The 24,542-nt window shown below is 44.7% G+C and overlaps 1 protein-coding gene across 9 annotated transcripts in view; it reads right to left on the bottom strand.

Moving 5' to 3' along the window:
- Positions 1-24,542, bottom strand: part of CCNY (cyclin Y) — a 330,334-nt gene that overhangs the window by 2,882 nt on the left and 302,910 nt on the right. For all 9 annotated transcript variants that reach the window (XM_055092655.1, XM_055092654.1, XM_055092650.1 and 6 more), the window contains 2 exons: positions 15,762-15,928; positions 2,732-2,894 (listed from right to left, as the gene is read on the bottom strand). In XM_055092655.1, the coding sequence (XP_054948630.1) occupies positions 2,732-2,894; positions 15,762-15,928 (330 nt within the window). The remainder of the gene's footprint in view (positions 1-2,731; positions 2,895-15,761; positions 15,929-24,542) is intronic.

Genomic DNA, 24,542 nt, shown 5'->3' with positions numbered 1-24,542 from the left:
CTGCTGGCAGCAGGGAGATACGAAGGGAGTGTGGACTCAGCTCTTGTTTCCCAAGAGCTCACAGTCTGAGAAAAGACTCTCAGGATGTGAAATAACAGTACAGTGTCACCTCACAGTCGGCCCGACCAGGGTCAACGCTGGCTCCCCATCTAGGGGTGTGGGACGGGCCCCACCCACACGCGTGCTGTTTTGAATCCTTGGCGTCCTCACCTGCAAGCGGGGCAAGAACAGCACCATCCTGGCAGGGCTGGCGTGAAGCACGGGCTTGGAGCTGAGCCTCACAGAGAGGAGAGCTCAGCCCCTGGCGGCAAAGACAGCTGCAGCCAGACCACCAGCTAGGGACTCCACAGAAAAGGATGGAGGACTTAAGTCACCTCTAGAGGGTTGCCGAAAGAGGGACCCAGGGGGATCACAAAAATATGAGATGTGCAGATAATCAACACTTTGGTGATGAGGACGGGGGGCCATGCTACTCTGGCAACAACTCTCCCAGGGCTTCCACTGGGTGTGGCTAGAAGTGGCTGATGGTAAAAGCTGAGCCCACTGTCCCAGGCTTTGATTATTTGGAGAAGAGAAAGAGCAGCCTTGTCAGGACATGACTGGCCTTTTCTCCTGCCCCGCTGAACCCCTAGGGCCCGTGACACAGCAGCCCCAGAAGCAGGTGAGCTCTCCCTTCTCGGCACTCGGAGAAACCTGAGGGAACAGCAGGTGCCAACTCCACCAACCTCGGCCTGTGCACTCAGGGTGACTGACTCAGAGTCCCAGATATTCTTCAGCAGAGAACACAAGACTCACTTTCCTGCAGAGCTGTGTAGCTGCCAGGAGCTCTGGCTTGTCTCATCAGCACTGAAGCAGCCACTAGAGCCATAGCTGGTGACGAGGGGGACCAGGGACCACAGCACAGGCTGAGAGGGGGCTCATGCTCTCAGGGAAAGCCAGATTCTACCTCACATCTGTGCTTGCGAAGGTTTCACAACATTTGCCTTCAGGAAGTCCTGCAGAGGGAGGGTTTTCCATTTTTCCTCGAATAGATGATAACTGGGAGACTGGGTGGGCTTTCCATTCCAAAGGCTGGCACACAATCACAGGGGCATGGCTGAGTTCTGAAACTCTCACTGGATTTTTATTTCTAACCAGTGATATGCATCCAGTCTTTTCTATGGTTTACTTCTTGGAATTAACATATTACTTTTTAAATTTTTATTTAACATTTTTCTTTCTTAAGCGTGTAATCCATAACAGGTTTCTTCTCCCAGTTCTAGATCACCGTGTGGCCAAGCCATCATGATGCCACACCAACTCTGCACTGAGTGACAACATCCCATCTGGGATGGGCAGTGGCGTGGGCAGCACAAAGACCTCACAAGCTGGGGACATGACAGTGCCGTCCACCACTCGGAAACACTCTATGGGATGAGACCAAGGCAGGATTGGGAAAAAAGGTGCAGAGGAGAAAGGCTGGGGCACACCCTCTCTGGAGGAGGGGTCTCTCCCCAGGGATCCTGCTTAATTACCACCCCCGTCCCCTTTCATCCTGCCAAAAGGTCAAGTGGGAAGAGCCTGGTGAACATATGATGTGGAGCCACATACAAATATGCTGTGATGAGACCCAAAGTTACACAGCTTAATAATGACGGCCCAAAACCCAGACCAAGACCAGTGGTGCTGCCCTCAGCTCTAACCAGGCTATGGAAAAGGTATTTTGGAAAAAAAATAAAAAGCAGAATCAAATCTTTTTGGATTCCCAATTGTTAATATCATTTGGCAGCTTTTTCCTATGAAAGCGCATGCTGAGAAATATCTTTTTGAGGGGCTTATATTGTGGGAAATGCTTTTTGGGGGGACATAATTTTCTTAAACCTGTCCGTAAAGGTAAGGGTTTTAAAAAATATTTGATTTCAAAATAGAATTATGGTGGCTCATGCCTGTAATACCAGCACTTTAGGAGGCCAAGGTGGGCAGATCACAAGGTCAGGAGTTCTAGACCAGCCTGGCCAACATAATGAAACCCCATCCATCTCTACTAAAAATACAAAAAAAAATTAGCTGGGCGCAGTGGTGCACACCTGTAGTCCCAGCTACTAGGGAGGCTGAGGCAGAAGAATCACTTGAACCCAGGGGGCGGAGGTTGTGATGAGCTGAGATCGTGCCACTGCACTCCAGCCTGGGCAACACAGCAAGACTCCATCTCAAAAAAACCCAAAAAAAACAAAAAAACTTTGCTTATTAAGTATAAAGTGATATTAAACTGGTTATTAAAAATATGAAGTGGCTGGCCAGGCACAGCGGCTCACGTCTGTAATCCCAGCACTTTGGGAGGCCAAGGCAGGCAGATCACCTGAGGTCAGGAGTTTGAGACCAGCCTGGCCAACATTGGGAAACCCCATCTCTACTAAAAATATAAAAAATCAACCGGGTGTGGTGGCAGGCACCTGTAATCCCAGCTACTTGAGAGGCTGAAGCACAATTGCTTTAACTCGGGAGGCAGAGACTGCAGTGGGCCAAGATCGCACCACTGTACTCCAGGCTGGGTGACAGAGCGAGACTCCGTCTCAAAGAAAAAAGAAGCAGAACAAATCATAATCAACTGCCCAGCTATATATCCTAGTAGCTCATCTTTATTTTACATCATGTAGTGGGGGAAATGATCAATGTGACCACATGCATCCCTGGTACTCAGATGATGTATTGGCAACACTGCACCACAAAACGCTGTTTTAAACCATCTTACCTCAAGCTTGTGAGCCCTCTCCCTGCTCAGGGGCTCCAAGGGAAAGCTCAGGTTGTTCGCTTCTGCCAGAGAACGAAGATCAAAATAATACTTGGCATAGACACTGGAAGGAACATTGATGTTGAACTGCAGCAATTCAAGAAACTGTCGCTCTAGCTCGTTCCTGCAAAGCAAAGACAAAAATAGCCTATGCTTAGCTGCCACACCAGGCCACGTGGCCTGCCAAGGCAAGTTGCTGGAGACCAGACTCCAAAAAACTGCATCCTCCAGGAAGACCAGTGATCTAATTAAATGTCTGGTTAGACCACCATATTGGGATTAAAAGCCAAATCCACTTGATCTGGTGCCCAGAAGGATGAGGACTGGTTAATTGGGATCATCACCAGGAAGCGTTTCAGGGCGAATCACTTCACTGAGATCTAACACACACACAGCAGGCTCTGGCTGCAGGTCTCCGTGAGGACAGGCTGCTAACAAAGGGTGGATGCAGCAGCCAAGAGCTGCCACATGGAGTCCAGTGAGGGCCCTTCGGCAGGGGCCCAGAGGAAAACACTCAGCCTCTGCAGACCTAGAGGACATTGGCTTCCTCGGTGGCCCCTCCCTACCTCCAGGGAGAAAAGAAGGGAGGAACTGTGTAGGGGCTTTCTTAGGCAAAAGGCAGGGATTATGGGGGGAGGGTGTCCAGTCTCTGCCTCAGTCTCTTAAAAAGAGAACTCACAAGCCGGGAAGAATGGAAGCAGTAGTTTCCACACTTGAGCATGCACCCCATCACCTGGTGGGCTTGTTAGAACAGACAGGGGGCTCCACCTTCACACTGTGGGGATCAGTAGGTCTGCGGTGGGGCCTGAGAACGTGCATTTCTAAGGAACTCCCAGATGATGGTGAGGCTGAGGCTCTTGCCCCGGGCCCACACTCTGAGAACCACTCAACTAAAAAGGTAGGTTGGGAGAGGAGATGCTAAGATCCACCCTGCCAACCCATCTACATGTTGATGGAATGCTGGGAGAAATTCAAAAACTTCTACTTTAAGAACTTCTCATGTCAGCTATCTTTCAAATTAGGTTTATTTCTAGATAGTTCCTCTGGGTGGGGGGAACCTTCTCAGTGAGGGAACTATCTGTGGAGCACTGGTCCTGGGTCACGCACTAAGATTCAGCACGTTCTCCCCAGGAAGCCCCCAGGGGTGCCCACCCACAGGGTGCCCACCAACTGCACACCCTCCAGGAACCTCCTGTCCTTGCCCTCACTATGCAGCATGTGGCTGCTGAACTCAGCCTCTTGGGCTGTTCTCCTCATAGTCAGGAAGTGCAACATCTGCTTTTGCATGCCTGGCCCCCAGCACATGATCTCAGAAGGCTTCCCACAGCAGTGAGAGCTGAACTGAGGTGAGGGAAGCATGCAGCTCTGGCGGAGAGGAACCAGGGCTGAGGAGGGGGGTGTTTCGGGCAGAGTGGGTCCCCTCCAACCTGCTGCTGGCAGCCAAAACACACAGTCACCATTTCCTGTGAGTGAAGCCAGGGCCCTAGTGCAGGGCCTCACCCTCCTGACCCCGATCCCAGCCTCGGCATTCTAAGTCATGTCCTGCCAACTCTGCTGAACGCTGAGGGTCTGGGTCTGAGCCTCACGTGCAGGCACCATCCTGTCCTGAGTGATGTCCCGAGACCCCTATGGCTGTTCCTGGTGACTCATAGCACTCAGCTATGAAGGACTGAGGAGGGCTCCACACCAGCTCAAGTTGCTGTGACAAAGGACAAGAGCAGTAAGGAGGCGGGTGGGGAGGCTGGGGCTGAGCAAGGCCAGTGGCTCTGGGGAGACATGAAGCTCCTGGGGAAAGGAGCACTGGGACCTGTGGGCAGGTGGCAAGGAAGGAGGCCCGAGGAAGGCCCATTCTGGTCTCTTCATCAGATGAAGAGCGTCACTGCTTGTTTCCACACAGCCTCGTGAAAAGAGTGATAACAAGCTCCAAATGTATTTACTGTACTAAATTTCATAGTTTTTAAGAATTTAGGCTGGGTGTGGTCACTCACGCCTGTAATCTCAGCACTTTGGGAGGCTGAGGCGGGTGGATCACCTGAGTTTAGGAGTTTGAGACCAGCCTGGCCAACAGGGTGAAACCTCGTCTCTACTAAAAATACAAAGAAAATTAGCCGGGCATGGTGGCACATGCCTATAATTCAAGCTACTCAGGAGGCTGAGGCAGGAGAATCACTTGAACCCAGGAGGTGGAGGTTGAAGTGAGCCAAGATTGCGCCATTGCACTCCAGCCTGGACTACAAGAGCGAAACTCTGTCTCCAAAAAAAAAAAAAAAATTAGTCAGGCATGGTGGTGGGCACCTCTAATATCCCAGCTACTCAGGAGGGTGAGGCAGGAGAATCACTTGAACCCAGGAGGCGGAAGTTGCAGTGAGCCGAGATTGCCCCACTGCACTCTAGCCTGGGCAACGAGAGCAAAACTCTGTCCCAAAAATAAATAAATAAATAATAATTTACTTTGATTTGGGATAATTTTTACTTAAAACAACTTTTATTTATGCTTCATTTAAATGAGATTTAATAAGAGATCATCCTGTGAAATACTGGAATCCAGGTAAGACTTCAACAAAACGAAAGCGTCAGAGGCCCTGCTAAGGCCAGAAGTGTCAAACGTCAAAGGAGCAAATCCCAAGTGAACCTGGGAGCTGCCGTGGACACACCACCGTCTGGTGGTCAACAGGCGTCACTGCAAAGCGTATTCTCCCAATGGTAAGAAGAAAAGTCTAAGAGAACAGCCTGATAATCCTGCCCAAAATGATATACAGACACCATGGTTCCAGATGGAGGCAGATACTATGAGCAAAGTCAAGAGGAAGCTGCTTTTGAACAAGGCGGTATTTTCCCAGGGTTCCCTGGAAAACAGAACAACCTTCTCCAAGCTTGAGTTTCTGGTTAAGCTTTGAGAAAATAGATTTTAGAGCTGTTGTATTTTCAAAAAATGAATTTTTTTCTAAAGATTTAGAAAACAAAAATAATTTCCAAAACTTGAATTTCCAAACTTCAGCAGCACATCTTTTACAGGGACACTGACAGCTTGCTATGTGATAAATTATCAGAAAACTAACATGATGCCAAGAATGGGCCTGATGGATTTACTATCTGCATTTAGATAACTATGAAGAAACAGTTTTGGTGTAAAACGTTGTAAGAAATATATTCAAGTCGATCAACAAAAACCACATATCAGAAATATTTGTCACACTAGATCAACACTGTATAAAAACCCAATTTGGTACAATTCAGCAACTTGAAAATAGAACTCTAAAATGATGTAAAAAGAGCTGTTTTAATCATCTAATATGCTGCCTACTTTTCTAGAAACTAGGGTCACTTCCCAAAAGAAGGAGAAACAAAGTCTTGAAAAGGTATCTGCATAGCCACACTTACAGCCTCCACTTACTAGCCCAATGTGGAGGTTGTAACCCAAGTGTCCATGGGTGGATGAGTGGATAAACAAAACGGGACACAGACCCCCAATGAAGTATTATACAGCCCTAAAAAGAAAGGAAATTCAGACACACACTACAACATGGATCAACCCTGAGGACATTATTGGCAAGTGAAATATGCTGGACACAGAAGGACACAGACTGTATGATCCCACTTGTGTGAGGTCCTGAAAGTAGTGAAGTTCACAGAGACAAAAAGTAGGACAGTGATCACCAGGAGCTGGAGGAAGGAGGAATGGCAAGTTAGTGTTTAACAGGGGGAGAGTTTCAGTTTGCGAAAATGAAGGGTTCTAGAGATGGATGGTGGTAATGGTTGCACAACAATGTAAATGTACTTAATGCTACAGAAATGTATACTTAAAAATGGCTACAATCATAAATTTCATGCTACATACATTTTACTACAATTTAAAAACAAAATACCACCAGAAACCAGGTACCTACAGAGGAACTGAAGTTCTTTCTCTGTGACCTTCTGTGCCATGCAATGCTTGGACAAGTCACTTGATTTCTCCTTATTTGGATTTGTCTACACATGAAAATGACATTTACGGGAACAATGCAAAACAAAAACAAGAAACAGACAAACCTCGAGGTGTAATTTTTTTTAACAGTATTTTTGCCTACAGAACTCTGCATGGTGAAATTTCACTGTCCTTTCCCCATCCACAGTGGTTGCCACTTCTTGCTCTAAGCTGGCCTGTGATGCTGTGACCACTGATTGTTGGTGAGAGTGGGAGAAAGGCTGGCCCTTGGCCCCATCTTCCCACATGAGGTCTGCCTGAAGCTAACATCTGACTGGTGCTGGTGACTATCCACATGGCCTGGTGCCCTGACTATTCTGCCTGCAAGTCTCAGTGACACTCGTCGTACAGTGTTCTTCAGCCTGCGCCCACAGATACGCAGCTGCACAGTCAGCTTCCTTCCAAGCCAGAGCCCCTCTGTCCAAAGGTACATGGGGAGACTCCCAGTCAAGTTCTCACTGTTGGATAATTCTTGAGCAGGAGATTAGCCTATGGTAAAAAATACCAGGAAGGTCACTTCAGGAAGCTGGGACACAGGAGGCCAGGAAGAAAGGTACCTAGAAGAACAAGCACTACCAAAAACCCCATTTGAAAAGGTTTCCAGCTGAAACCTGTGAGCCCTCTCCCTGCTCAGGAGCTCCAAGGGAAAGCTCGGGTTGTTTGCCTCTGCCAGGAAACTGAGACCAGCTAATCACAGAATAACACACTGCTAAATGGCAAAAAGTTTAAAACAACGCGTACAGTATGGGCCCAGTTTTGTAAAAATAAAATCTATGTAAACACTGGTAAATTCTATATAATAAAAATGTTAGCAATATTCTTTCTGAGTGATGGGATTATAGAAAAATGCAGCAGGGCAGCCCTTGATAGGATGGAGCCCACCCCAGGATATCTGAGACTTCTCCTGCCCAAATGCCTCCCACCCCACCCTCAGGCCCAAGCCACTGACTCTTTTCCCACTTGGGGATGAAAAAGAGGATTCTAGGATCTTGGGGACTTCCACAGCGTGCCAAGAAGGACAAGCTCCTGGCACGCACCTCCCTCATTCTGGGACACCCAAGTGGGATTTGTGGAAGGAACCCATTGTTCATCTAAGGTACTGCAGGTAGGGAGTGCAGCTTGGGTGGCTGTCCAGGCCCCTGTTCTACAGGCTGTGTCATCTCAGCTCTATTCCTGAAGTTATGCTGGGAAAACTCACCGGTAGTGCCTCTGCTCATCTTTACCTTGGTGCAGGGCCCCCAGCTTCCAGTGAGCCTTGTGCTACCTCCTCTCCCCATAAAGGGCTACTGAGGAGTCATGATTTTCCCTCAGCCATTCAGCTGAGTGATGTCCAATTCCACCAATTCCTGGGCTCACATGGTTTTACTGGGAAAGACTGAAAGAAGTATTCATTTCTAAAAATTCTAATAGTAAATCTATTTTACTGTGCAGGTGCCACAAAATCACTTGGAGCCTCTAGCTCCACCAGCATCTATGTCCACAGATATCTCCAGCAGCTCCTAGAATGTGGATTTCATTCCTTCTTTTAATAAAGTTTACAGGGTGTATTAGTTTGCAAGAGCTGCTGTAATGAAAATGCTAGGGGCTTAAACAACGGGAATTTTTTCCCCACAGTTTGTGGCTGTAAATCCAAGCTGTCAGCAGACTGGTATCTCCTGAGGCTGCTCTCCGTAGCTTGCAGGTGGCCGACTGAGTCTCACATGCTCATCCTTCTGTCTGTTCCCTGTGTTCTGATCTCTTCTTCTTATAGGACACCTGTCATATTACGTTAGGACCCACCCAAATGAACCAATGTTAATTTAATTAGGTCTTTAAAAACCTTATCTCCAGACATGGTTACATTCTCAAACACTAGGGGTTGGGAGGGCTTTGCATGTGAATTTGAGGGGGACAAAGTTCAGCCCCGCAACACTGCCTTCGTGCCCTTCAGAATTCATGTCCATCTTACATGCAGAACACACTCACCTCATCCTAACAGCCCCAAAGTCCTAATGCATTCCCGCTCCATCTCTAAGTCCCAAATCCTATCTAAATCTCATCTGAATCAGGTATGGGTGAACATTGAGGTATGATTCATCCTAAGGCAAAATTCCTCTCCAGCTGTGACCCAGTGACCTGCTTCTAAAATACAATGGCGGCACAGGCACAAGACAGACATAGGACAGGCATCCCCTTTCCTTCCAAAAGAAAGAAAAAAACTCAGAAAGAAAGGGGTCACAGTGCCCAGCAAGCCCGAAATCTAGCAGGGCAAGCTCCAGGGATTAAAGACTGAAGTCCTCTCTGCTGATGCGCCATCACCCACCCCCAGGTAGGCAGCCCTGCCTTGGCCTAACCCCCTGGAGCCAAGGAGGAAACAGCCTCATTCCAGGCTGTCCCTGCTGGGCCCATGGTGGCAGTGGCAGACCTGCTGGCCTCGGTACCATCTCAGGATCATTCACCCCTTTCCTTGGAGGATATCACAAGTCATGCCAGACAGTTCTGCTGGCCCGTGGAATGCCAGAGTACGACAGCCTTGCTTCACCTGTCCTGTCTCTGGGCCCTTTGGTGCAAGCCGGCAGCGCTTCTGCTGAGATGGCTAGCTGACTGGATCCATCTGTCACATCTGTAATCTCTTTAGCAAATGCTGTCCCACCACCCTTGTGTTGCCTCCAGAGCACACCTTCCCATTTTTTTGCCATATGGATAGACTGAGATTAGAAGATTTGAGATTTCTAAATCTTCAGCTAGAAGATTTGGTTCCTTGTTATTAAATAATTCCTCCTCCTTGTTTCTCTCTCTCCTCTCACAGTATACTACAAGCAACAAGAGGGACCAGGCTGTGACTTCCACACTGTGCATGGAAATCTCCTTGGCTAAAACATCCACATTCATTTCTTAAACATTCCACTTTCCACTAAACACTAGAACACTATTTGGTCAGGTCTTTGCCACTTTTTAACAAGGATCACCTTTCCTCCAGCTCCCAGGAACATGCTCCTCACTTCTTTCTGAGACCTCACCATAAGCACCTTGGACATTCATATTGCCAACAACATTCTGTTCATGATGACATGTGAATGCATCTAAAATGGTAGAGGCATTTTCTACAGCTGTCCTCTTTTCTGAGTCTTCACCAGAATCACCTTTAATGCCCACATTTCTACCAACAATCCCTTCAAGGCAGTCTTGGGTTTTTCTAATATGCACCTCAAAACTCCTCCTGCCTCTATTCCTTACCAACTTTCAAAGCCACTTCCACATTTTTAGGTATCTGCTACAGCAGCACCTCATTTCCCAGTACCAAAATCTGTATTAGTTGGCTAGGGCTACAGACTAACACAGGTAACAAAGTCCCACAGACTGGGTGGCTTCAACAACAGAAATTTATTTTCTCACAATTCTAGAGGCTACTAGTCCAAGATCAAGGTGTTAGTGGGGTTGGTTTCTTCCGAGACCTCTCTCCTTGGCTTGCAGACGCTACCTTCTCTGTGTCCTCACATGGCCATCCCTCTGTGTTGTCTGTGTCCTAATCTCTTCTTATGAGGACATCAGACATACTGGATTAGGGCCCACCCTAATGACCCCATTTTAATTTAATTTCCTCTTTAAAAAATATATCTCCAAATATGGTCACATTCTGAGGGTCTGGGGGTTAGGACTTCACACATCTATTTTAGAGGAGACAATTCAGCCCATATCATGAATAGCATCTGTTACAGGACTCAGCAGGACTCTGGACTTCAAGCTGGGATATGCATTCAATTTATAGTACAGAAAGTGTCTCTAAGCATGCTTGAGAACACAGCATTAGGAAAGAGATTTCTAGATCTGTAACTTTCATTTCACTCTCCTAAAACTGACTTGCTGGAGAACAAATCTGTGTGTGCAGATTCTCCTTCTGGCTTCTTCTTTCCCAGTTGCTCTTCTCCTACCCTGGGAGGGAAAGGCAGGCTGCTCACTTGCCCTTACTAAGGTTCACTGCCTCAGAGGGAACACCCTCTGAGGAACCCAGGAAAGGGACTATATCCCAACATGTGGTGCTGGGAAAGTGAATGACTCTAGTGACAGGCTACTTAGATGGTTTCCAGTTTTTGCTTTCAACAAACTGAAGCGGGGGTTGGTAGGCTCATTTAAATAGCCTTTACTAATAGATGGCTGTGTAATTTTAGCATATAATTTAAAAAGTGTCTTAAGACTTGAGTGACACTACTATAATAAAACTCCTCAAAATTTCACCTACTCATCTGAACGTGCGCTCTGAACTCACACCAAAGAGGCAAAAGAAGAGAAAGGGGAATAAAACTGATGCTCAGCCTGGTTTCAATAATCATCATACACAAAAATATAAACTAACGAAAGAACAAACTACTGATCTCATTAAGAAATCTATTTCCCATAAGGTTTTACTTTTTATATATTTAATAATGTATACTGACTTTTTTTTTTTTAATATAAAACGGAGTCTTGCTCTGTTGCTAAGGCTGGAGTGCAGTGGCACGATCTCGGCTCATTGCAACCTCCGCCTCCTGGGCTCAAGCGATTCTCCTGCCTCAGCCTCCTGAGTAGCTACAGGGACTACAGGTGAGCGCCACCAGTACCAGCTAATTTTTTGTATTTTTAGTAGAGATGGCATTTCACCATGTTGGCTACGCTGGCTTGAACTCCTGACCTCAAGTGATCCACCCACCTCGGCCTCCCAAAGTGTTGGGATTACAGGTGTGAGCCACTGCACCCAGCTTTAGTATGTCTATATTTTGATCAACTGTGTACTAATGACAACTCAGACCTGAAAGTGTTTTTAATAAATTAGAACACTATCAGCCAGAAAACACTACTGCAATTTTGACTTAAATGTACATTTTTGATGTGGAGAATTTTGAAGAAGAGGCTAATGTGTGAGGAAACTAGAAAGAAAATAATGAGTTCAAGGAGAAAAAGCAGCAATGTAAAATTTTCACCTCTAAGAAAATGGGTAACTGTGAGTTTCATATTACTCTGGTATATTCAGTCTCTAATGAATACTTTTAACTTTAAAACCCTACAATATAAAATATATTGCAAATAACATCCTTTACAACAACTAAAACTTGGGATAAAAATTTTCAAATGTCAACTACAAAGGCCGAGGCGGGCAGATCACCTAAGGTCAGGAGTTTGAGACCAGCCTGGCCAACATGGTGAAACCCCATCTGTACTAAAAATACCAAAAATTAGTCAGGACTAATGGCGGGCGCCTGTAATCCCAGCTACTCAGGAGGCTGAGGCAGGAGAATTGCTTGAACCCGGGAAGCGAAGTTGCAGTGAGCCAAGATCGCGCCATTGGACTCCAGCCTGGGCAACAACAGTGAAACTCTGTCTTAAAAAAAAAAAAAATGTAGTGGGGATATAAAATTTTCCAAACTACTTCTAGGGATAAACAGGCCAAAATGTATAAAGACCTCCACTATTGTGGTCACTGGCTGGCACCTCCAGAAAGGAATGGAGACACAACCGTGCCAAGTACCTCTGCGTAATCAGGAACTGTAAATTCCTGATTTACGTGTGGTTCAGAGCATCCTTTCAGCTATTACCCCTATCAGAAGGAAGCTCCATGCTCCCTCCAATCTTCTGGCAGGGGGAAAACATGTCTATTCCTCCCCAAATATCCATATACGCAATTGTTTGATCAGCTTTTCTACAGAGAACGTATAGAGTCTTATAGTGTGGTAATCATATAACCAAAGAGTAAATAGTATATTATAGATGGATCACAGTGGCTCTCAAAACAAACAGTAGAATAAAATATGTAAGAATCTGAACACGCAAGGACTCAGTCTGGCCAGGTTACAACTTTGCCTACTCAGGGCCTTCAGTCCTCAGAGCTCTGCAAGGAAAGCAGAGGAGCACAAGGCACCTGAGCTGCATCTCCCCATGATCTGCTCTCCAGCCTGACAGAGGGCAGTGGAAAAAGGCGGCACTCCAGTTTCTTCAGGAGAACTATTTATGGTCAGACCTTTTAGAAACATCAGGTCTTCCTGAATGCCTCCTTCCTTTGCCCAGCTACAGGCATGTGGGGCACTGATCAAATGCTGCATGAGTCACTAAGGTTCAGCCAGTGGCTCAGATGGCAATGGGGTAGCCTGGGCACCAACAGCTTTCAAAAAAGACAGAAAACAGGCTAAAAAATGATCAATTTTCTTTGGACAAAATATGGAACAGAGTTTTAACATCAATCCTACTATTCTACTAACCATAGTGCTGGTTCTTTCAAAATCTTAATGAGTAAAGCAGCAGCTTCATTCAATACAGTAACTATTACTATTTTGCACTTGAAAAAAAATCCAACCTTATTATAATGTATAATTGTTTAAGATATTGACTGCCCATCAAAAGAACAGACATTAAGGCTATCATTATCAAAACAATTCTTGATATTAAGTTAATTTCAGCTGAATGAACACTGGCCAACTGTTTTAACTTCTCTGTGTAGAAAAAGAGTTGACTTACAAAAAACAGTTGTTTTTTAAATTAAGTATTAAATGAAACAACTGTAGCTCCAATTGCTTAGAAGAGAAGAAACATAAATTGTGACTGACTTACTAGTCAAGTCACCTGGGCATCTTACTTAATTCTCAGGGCCTCGTTTCCATCTGTAAAATGGGAATAATAGTACCGCCTCATGGATAAATGTGAGATGTGAATTAACGCAGAAAAGTCATTTCTTTTGAGCTAGGAAGTACTCAATATAGGATAGCTGCTGCTGCTGTTGTTGTTATTGTGATTATAAATATTCCTGGTAATTGGGTTTTACTGACTTGAATTTAAACCTTCAATGAATACAACCTAAGTACCTAGAATTCCAAATGACCTGTTACTTTACCCTCCTATCTTTTTATTTAAAGAGAGAAGGAAAAATTAAAAATGAATGTTTAAAACATCTTCGTAACTGAGGACCAGTACACATCATTTTCATTTGACTACTGTATAATGAACGGTCACTGGGATTAAGAAAGATGAGTCTTTCTTAATTCTTAATCAGCTGGGGATAAACCTCCCCACTTGGTTATTTTGTTGGAGCATTATTGAACCTCTCTAGGCCTCATTATCCAGATCTGTAACATGGACATCAGTACACATGTCACAGGGTTGCTGAGAGGATTCAACTGACATATGCATGAACTGGGCAATGTGTACCTCCTGACAAATATTTTATAAACATTTCCTCAAAATTTGAAATCAACTAAGAGGATTTTCCATTGATCTTAAGTTTCCATGAAAATTCAGTTTGCTGGCATTTTGGTGAATTAAACCTGGTGGGTTAAGGATAAGAGTACAAAAGGCATCTCCTCCACACCTCTAATGTTATTCACTGGTCATTTTTCTCTGTTCTCTTTTGTTTTCATGCTTCTGTGGTATCTGCAATTTGCATTTGTCTCTCGCTTCCTTTTGGAAATATAGTTAGGATACAAATCAAAATATTTAAGACCTAGTCTAATTTCATCAGGTATTCTGGCTTTAAGTGGACACACCTAGTCATGGTCGGGGGGCCCTCTGTGCTCTCACAGAACCTGAGTACCACCTAAACCAAGTCACTGGTCATGTATCATCTAACAGGAGGGGACAGCCAGGAAGTCATCATGTGACGTGCTGTTCAGTGTCAAATGATACCAAGCAGCTGAGCAAAGATAATCCCCAATAAAGAAAACAGGCCAGAATTTCTTATACCTCGCACCCAAATGTCCACCTCCTTTATGATATGAATGACAACTATTTTAGTAGCTGTTTTCACCATGAAATATAGTCAAGAATTTTATTTTTCTTACTATATAGTTCTGATTTAAAAACTTCTTTATGTGTTTCTTACTTTATGTAATAAAGAACTACAGATACAGGATGAAATTTTATAGGTCTGCAGCAGGAATAGGCTCTGCAACAAATGCCCTAAGAACATAAACAAGCAGTGCTTCAAAGGGTGCCACAACAATGGGTGCCTGGGGAGTCAGTAACCAGAGGCAAGGAGGGCCCTAGGCTGCTGCGGAATCCAGAACCCACATGCCCACGAGTCTGCAGCCCAGGGACACCCCTGCAGTGGTAGTTGTCACAGGCACTGGGAAGGTCCTGCATCTGAGGATTACTGGGGGCAGGGATGTGGGTGTAGACTGAAACAGAGCTGGTAACCTCCTCCAGCTTAAAGCCCCCTTGAGGAGGTTTGCCAAACAAAAAGTATGAGAAAAGTTTTAGCAACAATAATGTCAGAAGTGACTACAAATCATAAGGAACTGTAAGTCAAGTAGTGCTATCTGATTGTTTTCTACAATTCCTTCTTCCCCAAGGGCTCTGAACTCAGTTCCTGGATTCCCAGTCCCTAGAGACCCCCCAGACAATAGTCTGCAGGTGTCCTACTAATAATCCTCACCTAAATTGAAGACTGGCCCATCTGAGAAACACTGACACTGCCCAGAGAGTGAGGGGAGTGGACAGCTCTCAGTCCCCAGAACCCCCAAGGCCAATGCCCTCCCCGAGCCCTGTTCATGCTGCAAGTGGGAGCCCCAGGGACACGAGGCTGACCTGAAGCAACTGAACCTGCAAAACATGACAAAGCAGTGGATGTTTTCTCTGTGAAACTAAACAAAAACGTAAAATATTTTAGCTTTTGTGCTTTCTGGATTGCCTTATTGACCACAAAGGACTGTATGGCGGCATTACCTCTCTGTGATCAGTCTGCAGTGAGATACAAAGCCCAAATATAAACCATCACAGGCTGCTATCAGTACTGGACCACACTTTTCTAATTAAAGGAGTGTTTGCCTACAATATAGTTTCTGTAAAGCAGTTTCACAAAACCAGGAGGTGTTACCAGTACCTGTTCAAGATCCACATGATGAGAAATGCAGGTTTTCATATGTAATATTCCACAGCCATGCCCCTGTTGTAACAGCTCACAACAGACATTCAGTCAAATGCATGCATTCTGCGCTATACAGACCATCAAAAAAGGAGGCAGCTTTCTTTCCAAATGGTCTGGCCAAGACTCTGATGACCAACACCCTCTGCCCCCCAACTCACATGTCCTCCACCGTGATGTCTTTCAGGATCTGGCAGTAATCCACATTCCATACAGCCTGGTCATCCCACACCTTGGAGGCCAGCAGGATCGCCCCTAAAACAATCCGCTTCCAGTTGGCCGGACAGATATCTATCTCTGCGTATGTTAAAAGTCTTTCAAGGTACACCTGGGAAGACAAGACAATGCCAGAGCTAAGTGATTTGTTTTCTCCTAAACACCAGCACACCTCAAGAAATGCTAAAACATGTATTACATCCACCTTTAAATGGGAATTTATTACCCAATCATATTTATTTTTAAAAGGCCAAAGGACTCAATGAGTCTGATGAAACATGGGCTAAAAGTCCCACTCCATTAGTGGACAGTGTGGGTGCAGCTGGATCTTAAACAGACTCTGTGGAGGAAACAATTCCAGGAAGCACAGGCTAATTTCTCACTCTATCAACTGTGATATCCATACATGTTAATGAATGTTCCAACAGAAAGGACAGAGAATGTATAGAGAATACACTTTTTTTTTTGTTTGTAGGTTTTTTTAAATTAAGCTTTTTGTTTTGAGATAACTATAGATATACATGCAGTTGTTGATAAGCCTATCTTTTAATTATTGTGGTAAAATATACACACGTAATTTACCATTTAACCATTTTCAGTTCAGCGGCATTAGGTACATTCACACTGTTGTGTTGTTTCTGCAGTGTGGTGGTTACCACATTCACCTGACACACTGCTGTGCAACCATCACCACCATCTATCTCCAGAACTTTATCATCTTCCTAAACTGAAACTCTACACCCGTTAAATAATAATTCCCCACTTCCTCCCTCTCTGCAGCTCCGGGCAACCACCATTCTCTATGAATCTGACTACTCTTGGCACATCATATTGGTAGAATAATAAAATATTAGTCCTTTTCTGTCTGGCTTATTATCACTTTGCATAATGACCCCAAGGTTCACCCATGTTGTGGCATGGGTCAGAACTTCCTTTTTAAGGCTGAATAATATTCAACTGTATGCATATACCCCATCATGTTTATCCATTCATCTGTCAATGAACATTTGAGCTGTTCCCTCTGTGTGGCTATTGTTAACAATGCAGCTATGAACACTGGTGTACAAGTATCTGTTTGAATCCGTGCTTTTAATTCTTTTGGGTACATACCCAGAGGTGGAATTGCTGGATCATAGGGTAATCCTATGTTCAATTTTTGAGGAGCTGCCATATCATTTTCCACCGTATGCGCCATTTCACATTTCAGCAATGCACAAGGATTCCAATTTCTCCACATCCTCCCTAACACTTCTTATTTTCTGTTTTGTTTTGGTAATAGTCATCCTAATGGGTGTGAAGTCGTATATCACTGTGATTATGATTTTATATACCTATTTTTAAATCATTAAAATGACTGGAAAATAAAACCAAGTAATACAGGATTTCTAAACTGACAGAGTTTAGGTTGAAGACAGACATCAGAAATATCTACAAAGCCCATTAAGTTGGGCCACGAGGTAAGAATGTCTTTTTTAGTTTCCCATAGTAAAACTCTGTTTATTATTGATAGTACGTCTTACACTTCTCTGAACTATGAAATTACTACTACAGTTTTTATCAAATGCATTTGCAAAGTGAAAATGTAACAGAAAAAAAAAACAAAATTAAACAGACACCATCCATGCTATTTTTAAGAACTTGCAGATAAAACCCATTAATGTTATAATTATTCACAGTATATAATGTCCATCAAGTCTTAAATATTACAAAATGCAAAAAGGTACATGTGGAAAGGAAAATGTTTACACATAAATAAAATACAGATTATTTTCAGTTAAATGATACCAACACTCCCAAATGGAATGGGAAAGGTTTTTTGTTTTGTTTTGTTTTGTTTTTTAAGAAAAGGAAGAATTCACACCTGTTACTTCATTAGGATGTCTTTGAGGAGGCGGCTGAACTTTAGGAAGTTCTTGAGAAAAAGGGTAATTAACACTGATTGGGAGAGGTCTCTTACGGGATGCGAATGCACAAGGCCTGTAAAGGGGACCCAACGATCACAGAAGGTGGGCTGCTCTGGAAGACCCCCAGCTCCCGGCTTGCATAGCTAGGTAGGTGTGTTCTCTGGGACAGGGTGCACTGGGGAGGAAGAGGTTGGTAAAAGATCACAGGCCTGACTCTGGATGCTTTCTGTCTTGAAATGTCCCAGCGGATGCCACATAAGTAGTGAACATGCAGGTCTGGAGCTCCAAGAAGACAGCACTGGGGTGCCAGTTTGAGAGTCTGTGACAGGCAGACAGAGCAAAGCCAGGGGCAAGGGACCTGGGGGAGGCTTAAGAACTAAGAAAAGGAGGGGCTGGTCCTGAGACTGGAGGGCCCCTTCCATTTTAAGGCCTGGAGACAGGATGAAAGGGTAACAACGAAGAGGGGGGAGTAAAACCTGGTATGTGGTGCTCTTGTTTGAGTCTTGTAATAGTTTGGAAAAGAACTTCTAAGGCAAAGCTGTGTTTGCAAGTGCCTAAACTAGGCTTACAACATCATATGGGGCATTTGAGAAGGAAACTGAAGTGGCCTCTTGCACAAGAAAACATTAAATTAGAGGAGCAAGGACTCTAGAGGCAGTGACTGTGCAGGTGGAGGGGCAGGAGAAGCAGCAGGCATGGGGGATTCAGCAGGGAGGCCAGGGAGAGAAGGGCAAGGAAGTAAGGGTAGAGGGACAAAAGGAGTGGGGAGGGAAGACAGGGCAGAAGAGGGGGACGGAGGAACAATCCTTAATGGAAGCAAAACTCTGGGCAGATTAAGGATAAAAAGACCATCAGCAAGCAGCACAGGGTCATGAGCAGTGTAGGGTCATGAGCCATAAGCAACACAGTGTCATGAGCAGTGTAGGGTCATGGGCCATGAGCAGTGCAGGGTCACAAGCAGTGTAGGGTCACGGACCATGAGCAGCGCAGGGTCATGAACAGTGGAGGGTCATGGGCCATGAGCAGCCCAGGGTCACGAGCACTGTAGAGTCATGTGTCATGAGCAGTGCAGGGTCACGAGCACTGTAGGGTCATGTGTCATGAGCAGCGCAGGGTCACGAGCACTGTAGGGTCATGTGTCATGAGCAGCGCAGGGTCACGAGCACTGTAGGGTCATGTGTCATGAGCAGCGCAGGGTCATGAGCACTGTAGGGTCATGGGCCATGAGCAGCGCAGGGTCACGAGCACTGTAGGGTCATGGGCCATGAGCAGTGCAGGGTCACGAGCACTGTAGGGTCATGGGCCATGAGCAGCGCAGGGTCACGAGCACTGTAGGGTCATGGGCCATGAGGAGCACAGGGTCACGAGCACTGTAGGGTCATGAGCCACGAGCAGCACAGGGTCACATACAGCATAGGGTCACGTGGCTTGACCAGCTACTCTGCAGAACCCGCCACCCCTCATCCCTAAACCACAGACAGAGTGAGAGGGTCTAATGCTCCCCAAAGCAACCAGAAGCTTCCTTGTGGCTTATTTTGCCAGGTGCAGTTGTGAAGCCCCTGAGAAACTGGTGAGGTGGGGAGGGGCAGGTCAGACTCTTCTCTGCCTCTTCGAGAGAAGGGGTTTGGCATGATGAGGGGCGGGGCGGGGGCGGTGAGGGGCACGGAGTTGGCACCCAACTGTTTGCTGAATGAAAACATCCATGACTAATGGTTTCTTGCTTAAAAAGATTATTGTTCTGTGTTCAGTGCTTTACTAATGAAACAGCAGTTTTTTAAATCTTAAAAACTTGGATTTTTATGGCTTATCAGATGTTCCTTAGAATGGATCAGGGCACTGTACTGAAGACAAAGTAAAAATCCTAAAAAGAAAGTACGGTTAACCCCTGAACAACACAGGTTCGAGCTGTGTGGATCCACTAATATGCAGATTTTTTTGGTAACAGTTACACCGAATGCACCTGCCTCTCCTGCCTCCCTTCCACCTTCTCCACCTCTTTCGCTTCCACAGCCCCAGAGGCAGCAAGACCAACCCCTCCTCCCCTCCTCAGCCTACTCAACGCGAAAACAACCAGGATGACAACCTTTATGATGATCCACTTCCACTTAATGAATGGGAAATATATTTTCTTGGCTGGGTGCGGTGGCTCAAGCCTGTAATCCCAGCATGTCGGGAGGCCAAGGTGGGCAGATCACAAGGTCAGGAGATCGAGACCATCCTGGCCAACATGGTGAAACCCCGTCTCTACTAAAAATACAAAAATTAGCTGGGCATGGTGTGCGCGCCTGTGATCCCAGCTATTTGGGAGGCTGAGGCAGGAGAACTGCTTGAACCCGGGAGGCGGAGGCTGCAGTGAGCCAAGATCGTGAAACTGCACTCCAGCCTGGGCGACAGAGCGAGATTCTGTCTCATAAAATATATATATATACATAAATATATATATTTATATTTATGTATATATATATTTGTCCTTATTTTCTTAACATTTTCTTTTCTCTGGCTTACTTCATTGTAAGAATACAGTATAGCATACATATAACATGCAAAATAAATAATAATCAAATGTTTATGTTACAGGTAAGGCTTTCAGTCAACAGTAGGCTATTAAGTTTTGGGGGGTCAAAAGTTACATGTGGATTTTCAACTGTGCAGGGTTCCATGCCTCTATAACCCTGGAGTTGTTCATGGGTCAAGTGGAGTAACATGCTTCAAATCCCAAAGGCAAATAGCCAATAAGCTGTAGTAAGAGGTTCTAAGTATACTGATACTAAAATGGAAAACCGTTACAGGGAAAGACCACCTTGACCTTCCCAAATTAGTTGGGTGACCCTCTGCTTGCTCCCAATGCTGCATTTATCTCAGTAGTGTAAGGGCCTCTTCCCTGGATAGGAAGCCTGGATAAACCCTCATCTCATCCCCAGTATGCGCAGCATCTAGCCCAGGGGCCGGCAGAGCGTGCTCCCTGAATGCATCATGGGCACATGGGGTCCTGCAGGGACGACAAGGGGCCGCTTCCACACAGGGCTCCGGCAGGCTCTTGAAAGAGCTATGAAAGGGCAGATTTCCAGCCCAAAGGAATCAGCAGGACTACATACGAGTGATTCGCTAGTAAAACGACCACAAATAATGGCATTCAGGAAAGAGAACTGCATCGACAAGGCGTAGTGAATTAAGGGAAACTGAGTCCTTGGCTTGTGAGACAGGTGCAGTGGTGAACAACAAAGTTCAGAGGAGGCAGCTATGGGCACACGGGAAGCCAAAGAGACCTTGAAATAAGGCCCAGGAAGTCATGAAGCACGGCATTGTAACTGCACTGGAAAGGCCTTTGTGGGGGTTTCCAAGGGTCCTTCACTCAACAATAGCATTTGAGTGTGACAACGGTGGAAAAAAGAAAGTCACTCAAGAGAGCTGAATAACCTTATCAATTTTTGGAGATTTTCATTTTTAACGGCATTTATTATATTAAGTTTGAACAGAAAGAATAAGCTAATGTTTTAGATCATAATTGTCCTCTGTGTGAACATCGTAACTCTTCAGATAAAGATCTAGGTGAGGCTCAGTGGAATTCTAGCTGGCACTGAGCTTAGGGCCCTAGGCTGCGTATTTTACAAAGGCTGATGACAAATCCTCTTACTCTCCAACAAAGAGACAACCAGAAAATGTGCAATACCACTGTGCTGAGAGCAGAAAACAGGGACTGGACCTAAGTAAACCTCCAGATCATTAAAGCAGCAGAAAAAGAAGACTGTGACTCAATCTTCACCCAGATCCCAGAGATTCCACTCCTTTACAGACATGAGGCGCTGGAACCTCCCAAGCTCTCTGCAGAGGTCAGTGCTCACTGGCTCAATACAAAGAGCTGACTATGTTTTCTTCTGACTTTGTAACGTACCTTAGTTGATGAATATTAATAACTATATTAGTAATATTTAAGAGAATACTTAAAGTTTGGGAAAAAAACAAACAGTCATGAACCAGGTGTGATATTCCATTACAGCTAACTGAAGCAATCAGACAACACAATACATCCTATAACAGAGGGAAAGCAGTTGCTATATTGGGAGATAAGGCATTCATGGTAAGCTAGACTTAAAAATATGTAATTTAGCAAAACTTGCCAATAAAACTATAGTCAAGGGTCAGCTGCAACTTCTTTAGTAAACTCCCACTTGGATATTTTAACTCTCTGCCAAGTAAAATAATACATGGTTGATTTTTCTAAACAATATCCCACGACCATTGCTAACAGGTCACTCTTACTCAGTTAAGTTTTCAGATTTAATTCATGAGAATGACTATCCTAAGAAGTCTCTCTGGAAACCACAGGTTAATGAGCAACTATGGAGCTACAAAGAGGCATCAGCTGACTGCACATCACAAAGCTGTTCAGAGGCATTTGGAGGGGATAAAACTTGTGGAATTGAGGATATATGCAAATGAGATCCCAATGATGCTGAAATTATTCCAATCCGATTTTAAAGAGTAATACTAGGCCGGTTAAAAATTGTCTGAATCTGTACCAGATATAATTTCCTTCTGGACTTTAATCCTGCCGTCTTTCAGCTGTTTGGTTTGGATGATTAGAGCATGTTCCAATATGGCTGAGGTTGAAATCATACAGGTGAAGACTGTGAAGTGAGTTGGTAGCTTCATTCCATTCTCAATTATACCCTAATTCCAGAGTGCTGTCTCATAAACATACTATTTTGGGGGAATGGGGGTAGCTACCTAAACTCCCTGTATTCAGCAATGCTCCATAAATTATCACTTTTACGGCCAACAAAAATAATTTTAAAGGAGTAATTATTATTTTCTGTTTATAAAATTTCTGCCAGTTTCACATTTGGATTCTTTTTGTACCTGATGCTGGAAGATTTTCCAATAGCCTGGAATACACATTTATATTATGAATATAGGTTAATAAATTAATATAAAGTATAATCTTTACCCTAAACTACAGCAATAACCTCCTTGCTGGTATCCCTGGAGAGATCTTAATACAAATCTTACACGATTCTGTTGGCATCCTGTGGATATGGGTTACAGTGTGTCCCCTCTTCCAAAATGCATATGTTGAAGTCCTAACCCCAAGTGCCTCAGAATAAGGCCTTATTTGGAGACAAGGCCTTTACAGAGGTAGTGGAGTTAAAACGAGGTCATTAGGGCAGGACCTAATACAATATGACTGGGGCCCTTACATAAAGGGGAAACTTGGAGACAGACGTGCACACAGGAGAACGCTGCGTGAGCATGAGGCTGGGCACCCACACATTGTAATACGTCACAGAGAGGCCTGGAGCAGAACCTTCCCTCACAGCCCTTGGAACTAACCCGGCCAGTGCCTTGATTTCGGACTTCCGGCCTCCAGGACTGGGAGACCAAATGAAGTTCTGGTGTTGAAGCCACCCAGTGTGCAGTACATTGTTCTGGCAGCCCCAGGGAATTAACAGAATATCTGTCTAAAGACCTTGACGGCTCCCTCCCACCTGAAGCAAAGCTGGCGATCCACAGGCCGGGAGTAGCTCACAGACAGGTTTCGTTTGGCTTGGAGATTCTTTTAAAAATCTCAGCTAACAACAGGGAACGTTCAAAAATAAGTCTGGGTTTCTTTGAATACTGGAAGGCCCCAGCCCCTCATTTCTACATGGCAAGGATTAGTCATGTTGTGATTTTCAAATGTTACTGAGTGTACATGCGTGCACACACATGAACACATGCTTGCTTAGCATTTGCCATCAGTAACAACCCCCTCTGCCCTCTAAAAGGAGGCCTTTGCAGCCCAGGAAATGATCCTGATCATCTACCTAAAAATGTATATAAGCGGAAGAGAAAGAACAAAACAGCACAGTGTGCAGCAAAGAGTGAACACAGCAAGCCTGAGACTGCCATGCTCAGAACAGGCTGCTTCTGGGGCTGACCTCAGTTGGCATTTGAAGAGTGTCCATTTCAGAAGGGCTCCTAGCATTCCCAGGACAGGTAAGAGCAGCTCACCATGCACACAAGGTGTACAAACAAGGTGGTTTATGCTGAGCCTGCTTTCCTTCTGGGGCTCTGGAATTTTGATATGTGCTAAACAGAGGATGTCTGCGTAACCAACACTCAACACAAACCTTGGGTGCTGTCTCTAATGGGCTTTGCTGGTGGACAACATCTTGGAAGTATAGTCATACGTCATTTAACAATGGGTACATTCTGAAAAAATGCTTCATTAGGCAATTCAATCCTTGTGGGAATACCATAGAGTGCACTTACACAAAAGCAGGTGCTACGGCCTACTATTAACCTAGGCTATGTGGTATGACCTATTGCTCCAAGACTGCAAACCTGTATAGCACGTGACTGTACTGAATACTGTTGGTAACTGGAACACAATGGTGAGTATTTGTGTATCTAAATATATCTAAACAAAGAAAAAGCACCATAAAAATATGGTATTGAAGATAAAAATGGTCCACCTGTACAGGGCACTTACAGTAAATGGAGCCTGCAGGACTGGAAGTTGCTCTGGATAAGTGAGTGAGTGGTGAGTGAGTGTGAATCCTAGGGCATTATTGTACACTACTGTGGACTTGATAAATGCTGTGCATTTAGGCTCTATTAAATTTATGAAAAAGATTTTCTGTAATAATAAATTAACCTTAGCTTACTATAACTTTATAAACTTTAAAAATTTTTTAAACTTTGGACTCTTTTGTAATAACGCTTAGGTAAAAACATACATTATACAGCTGTACAAAAATATTTTCTCTCTTTATATCCTTATTCTACAAGCTATTTTATATTTAAGTTAGTTTTTAATTTCTAAACTTTTTTGTTAAAAAC

Source organism: Pan paniscus, chromosome 8 (genome assembly GCF_029289425.2).
Source record: "Pan paniscus chromosome 8, NHGRI_mPanPan1-v2.0_pri, whole genome shotgun sequence".
Lineage (NCBI taxonomy): Eukaryota > Metazoa > Chordata > Mammalia > Primates > Hominidae > Pan > Pan paniscus.
Note: the sequence above shows the minus strand (reverse complement) of the source record. Positions and strands in the feature narration are given on the sequence as shown.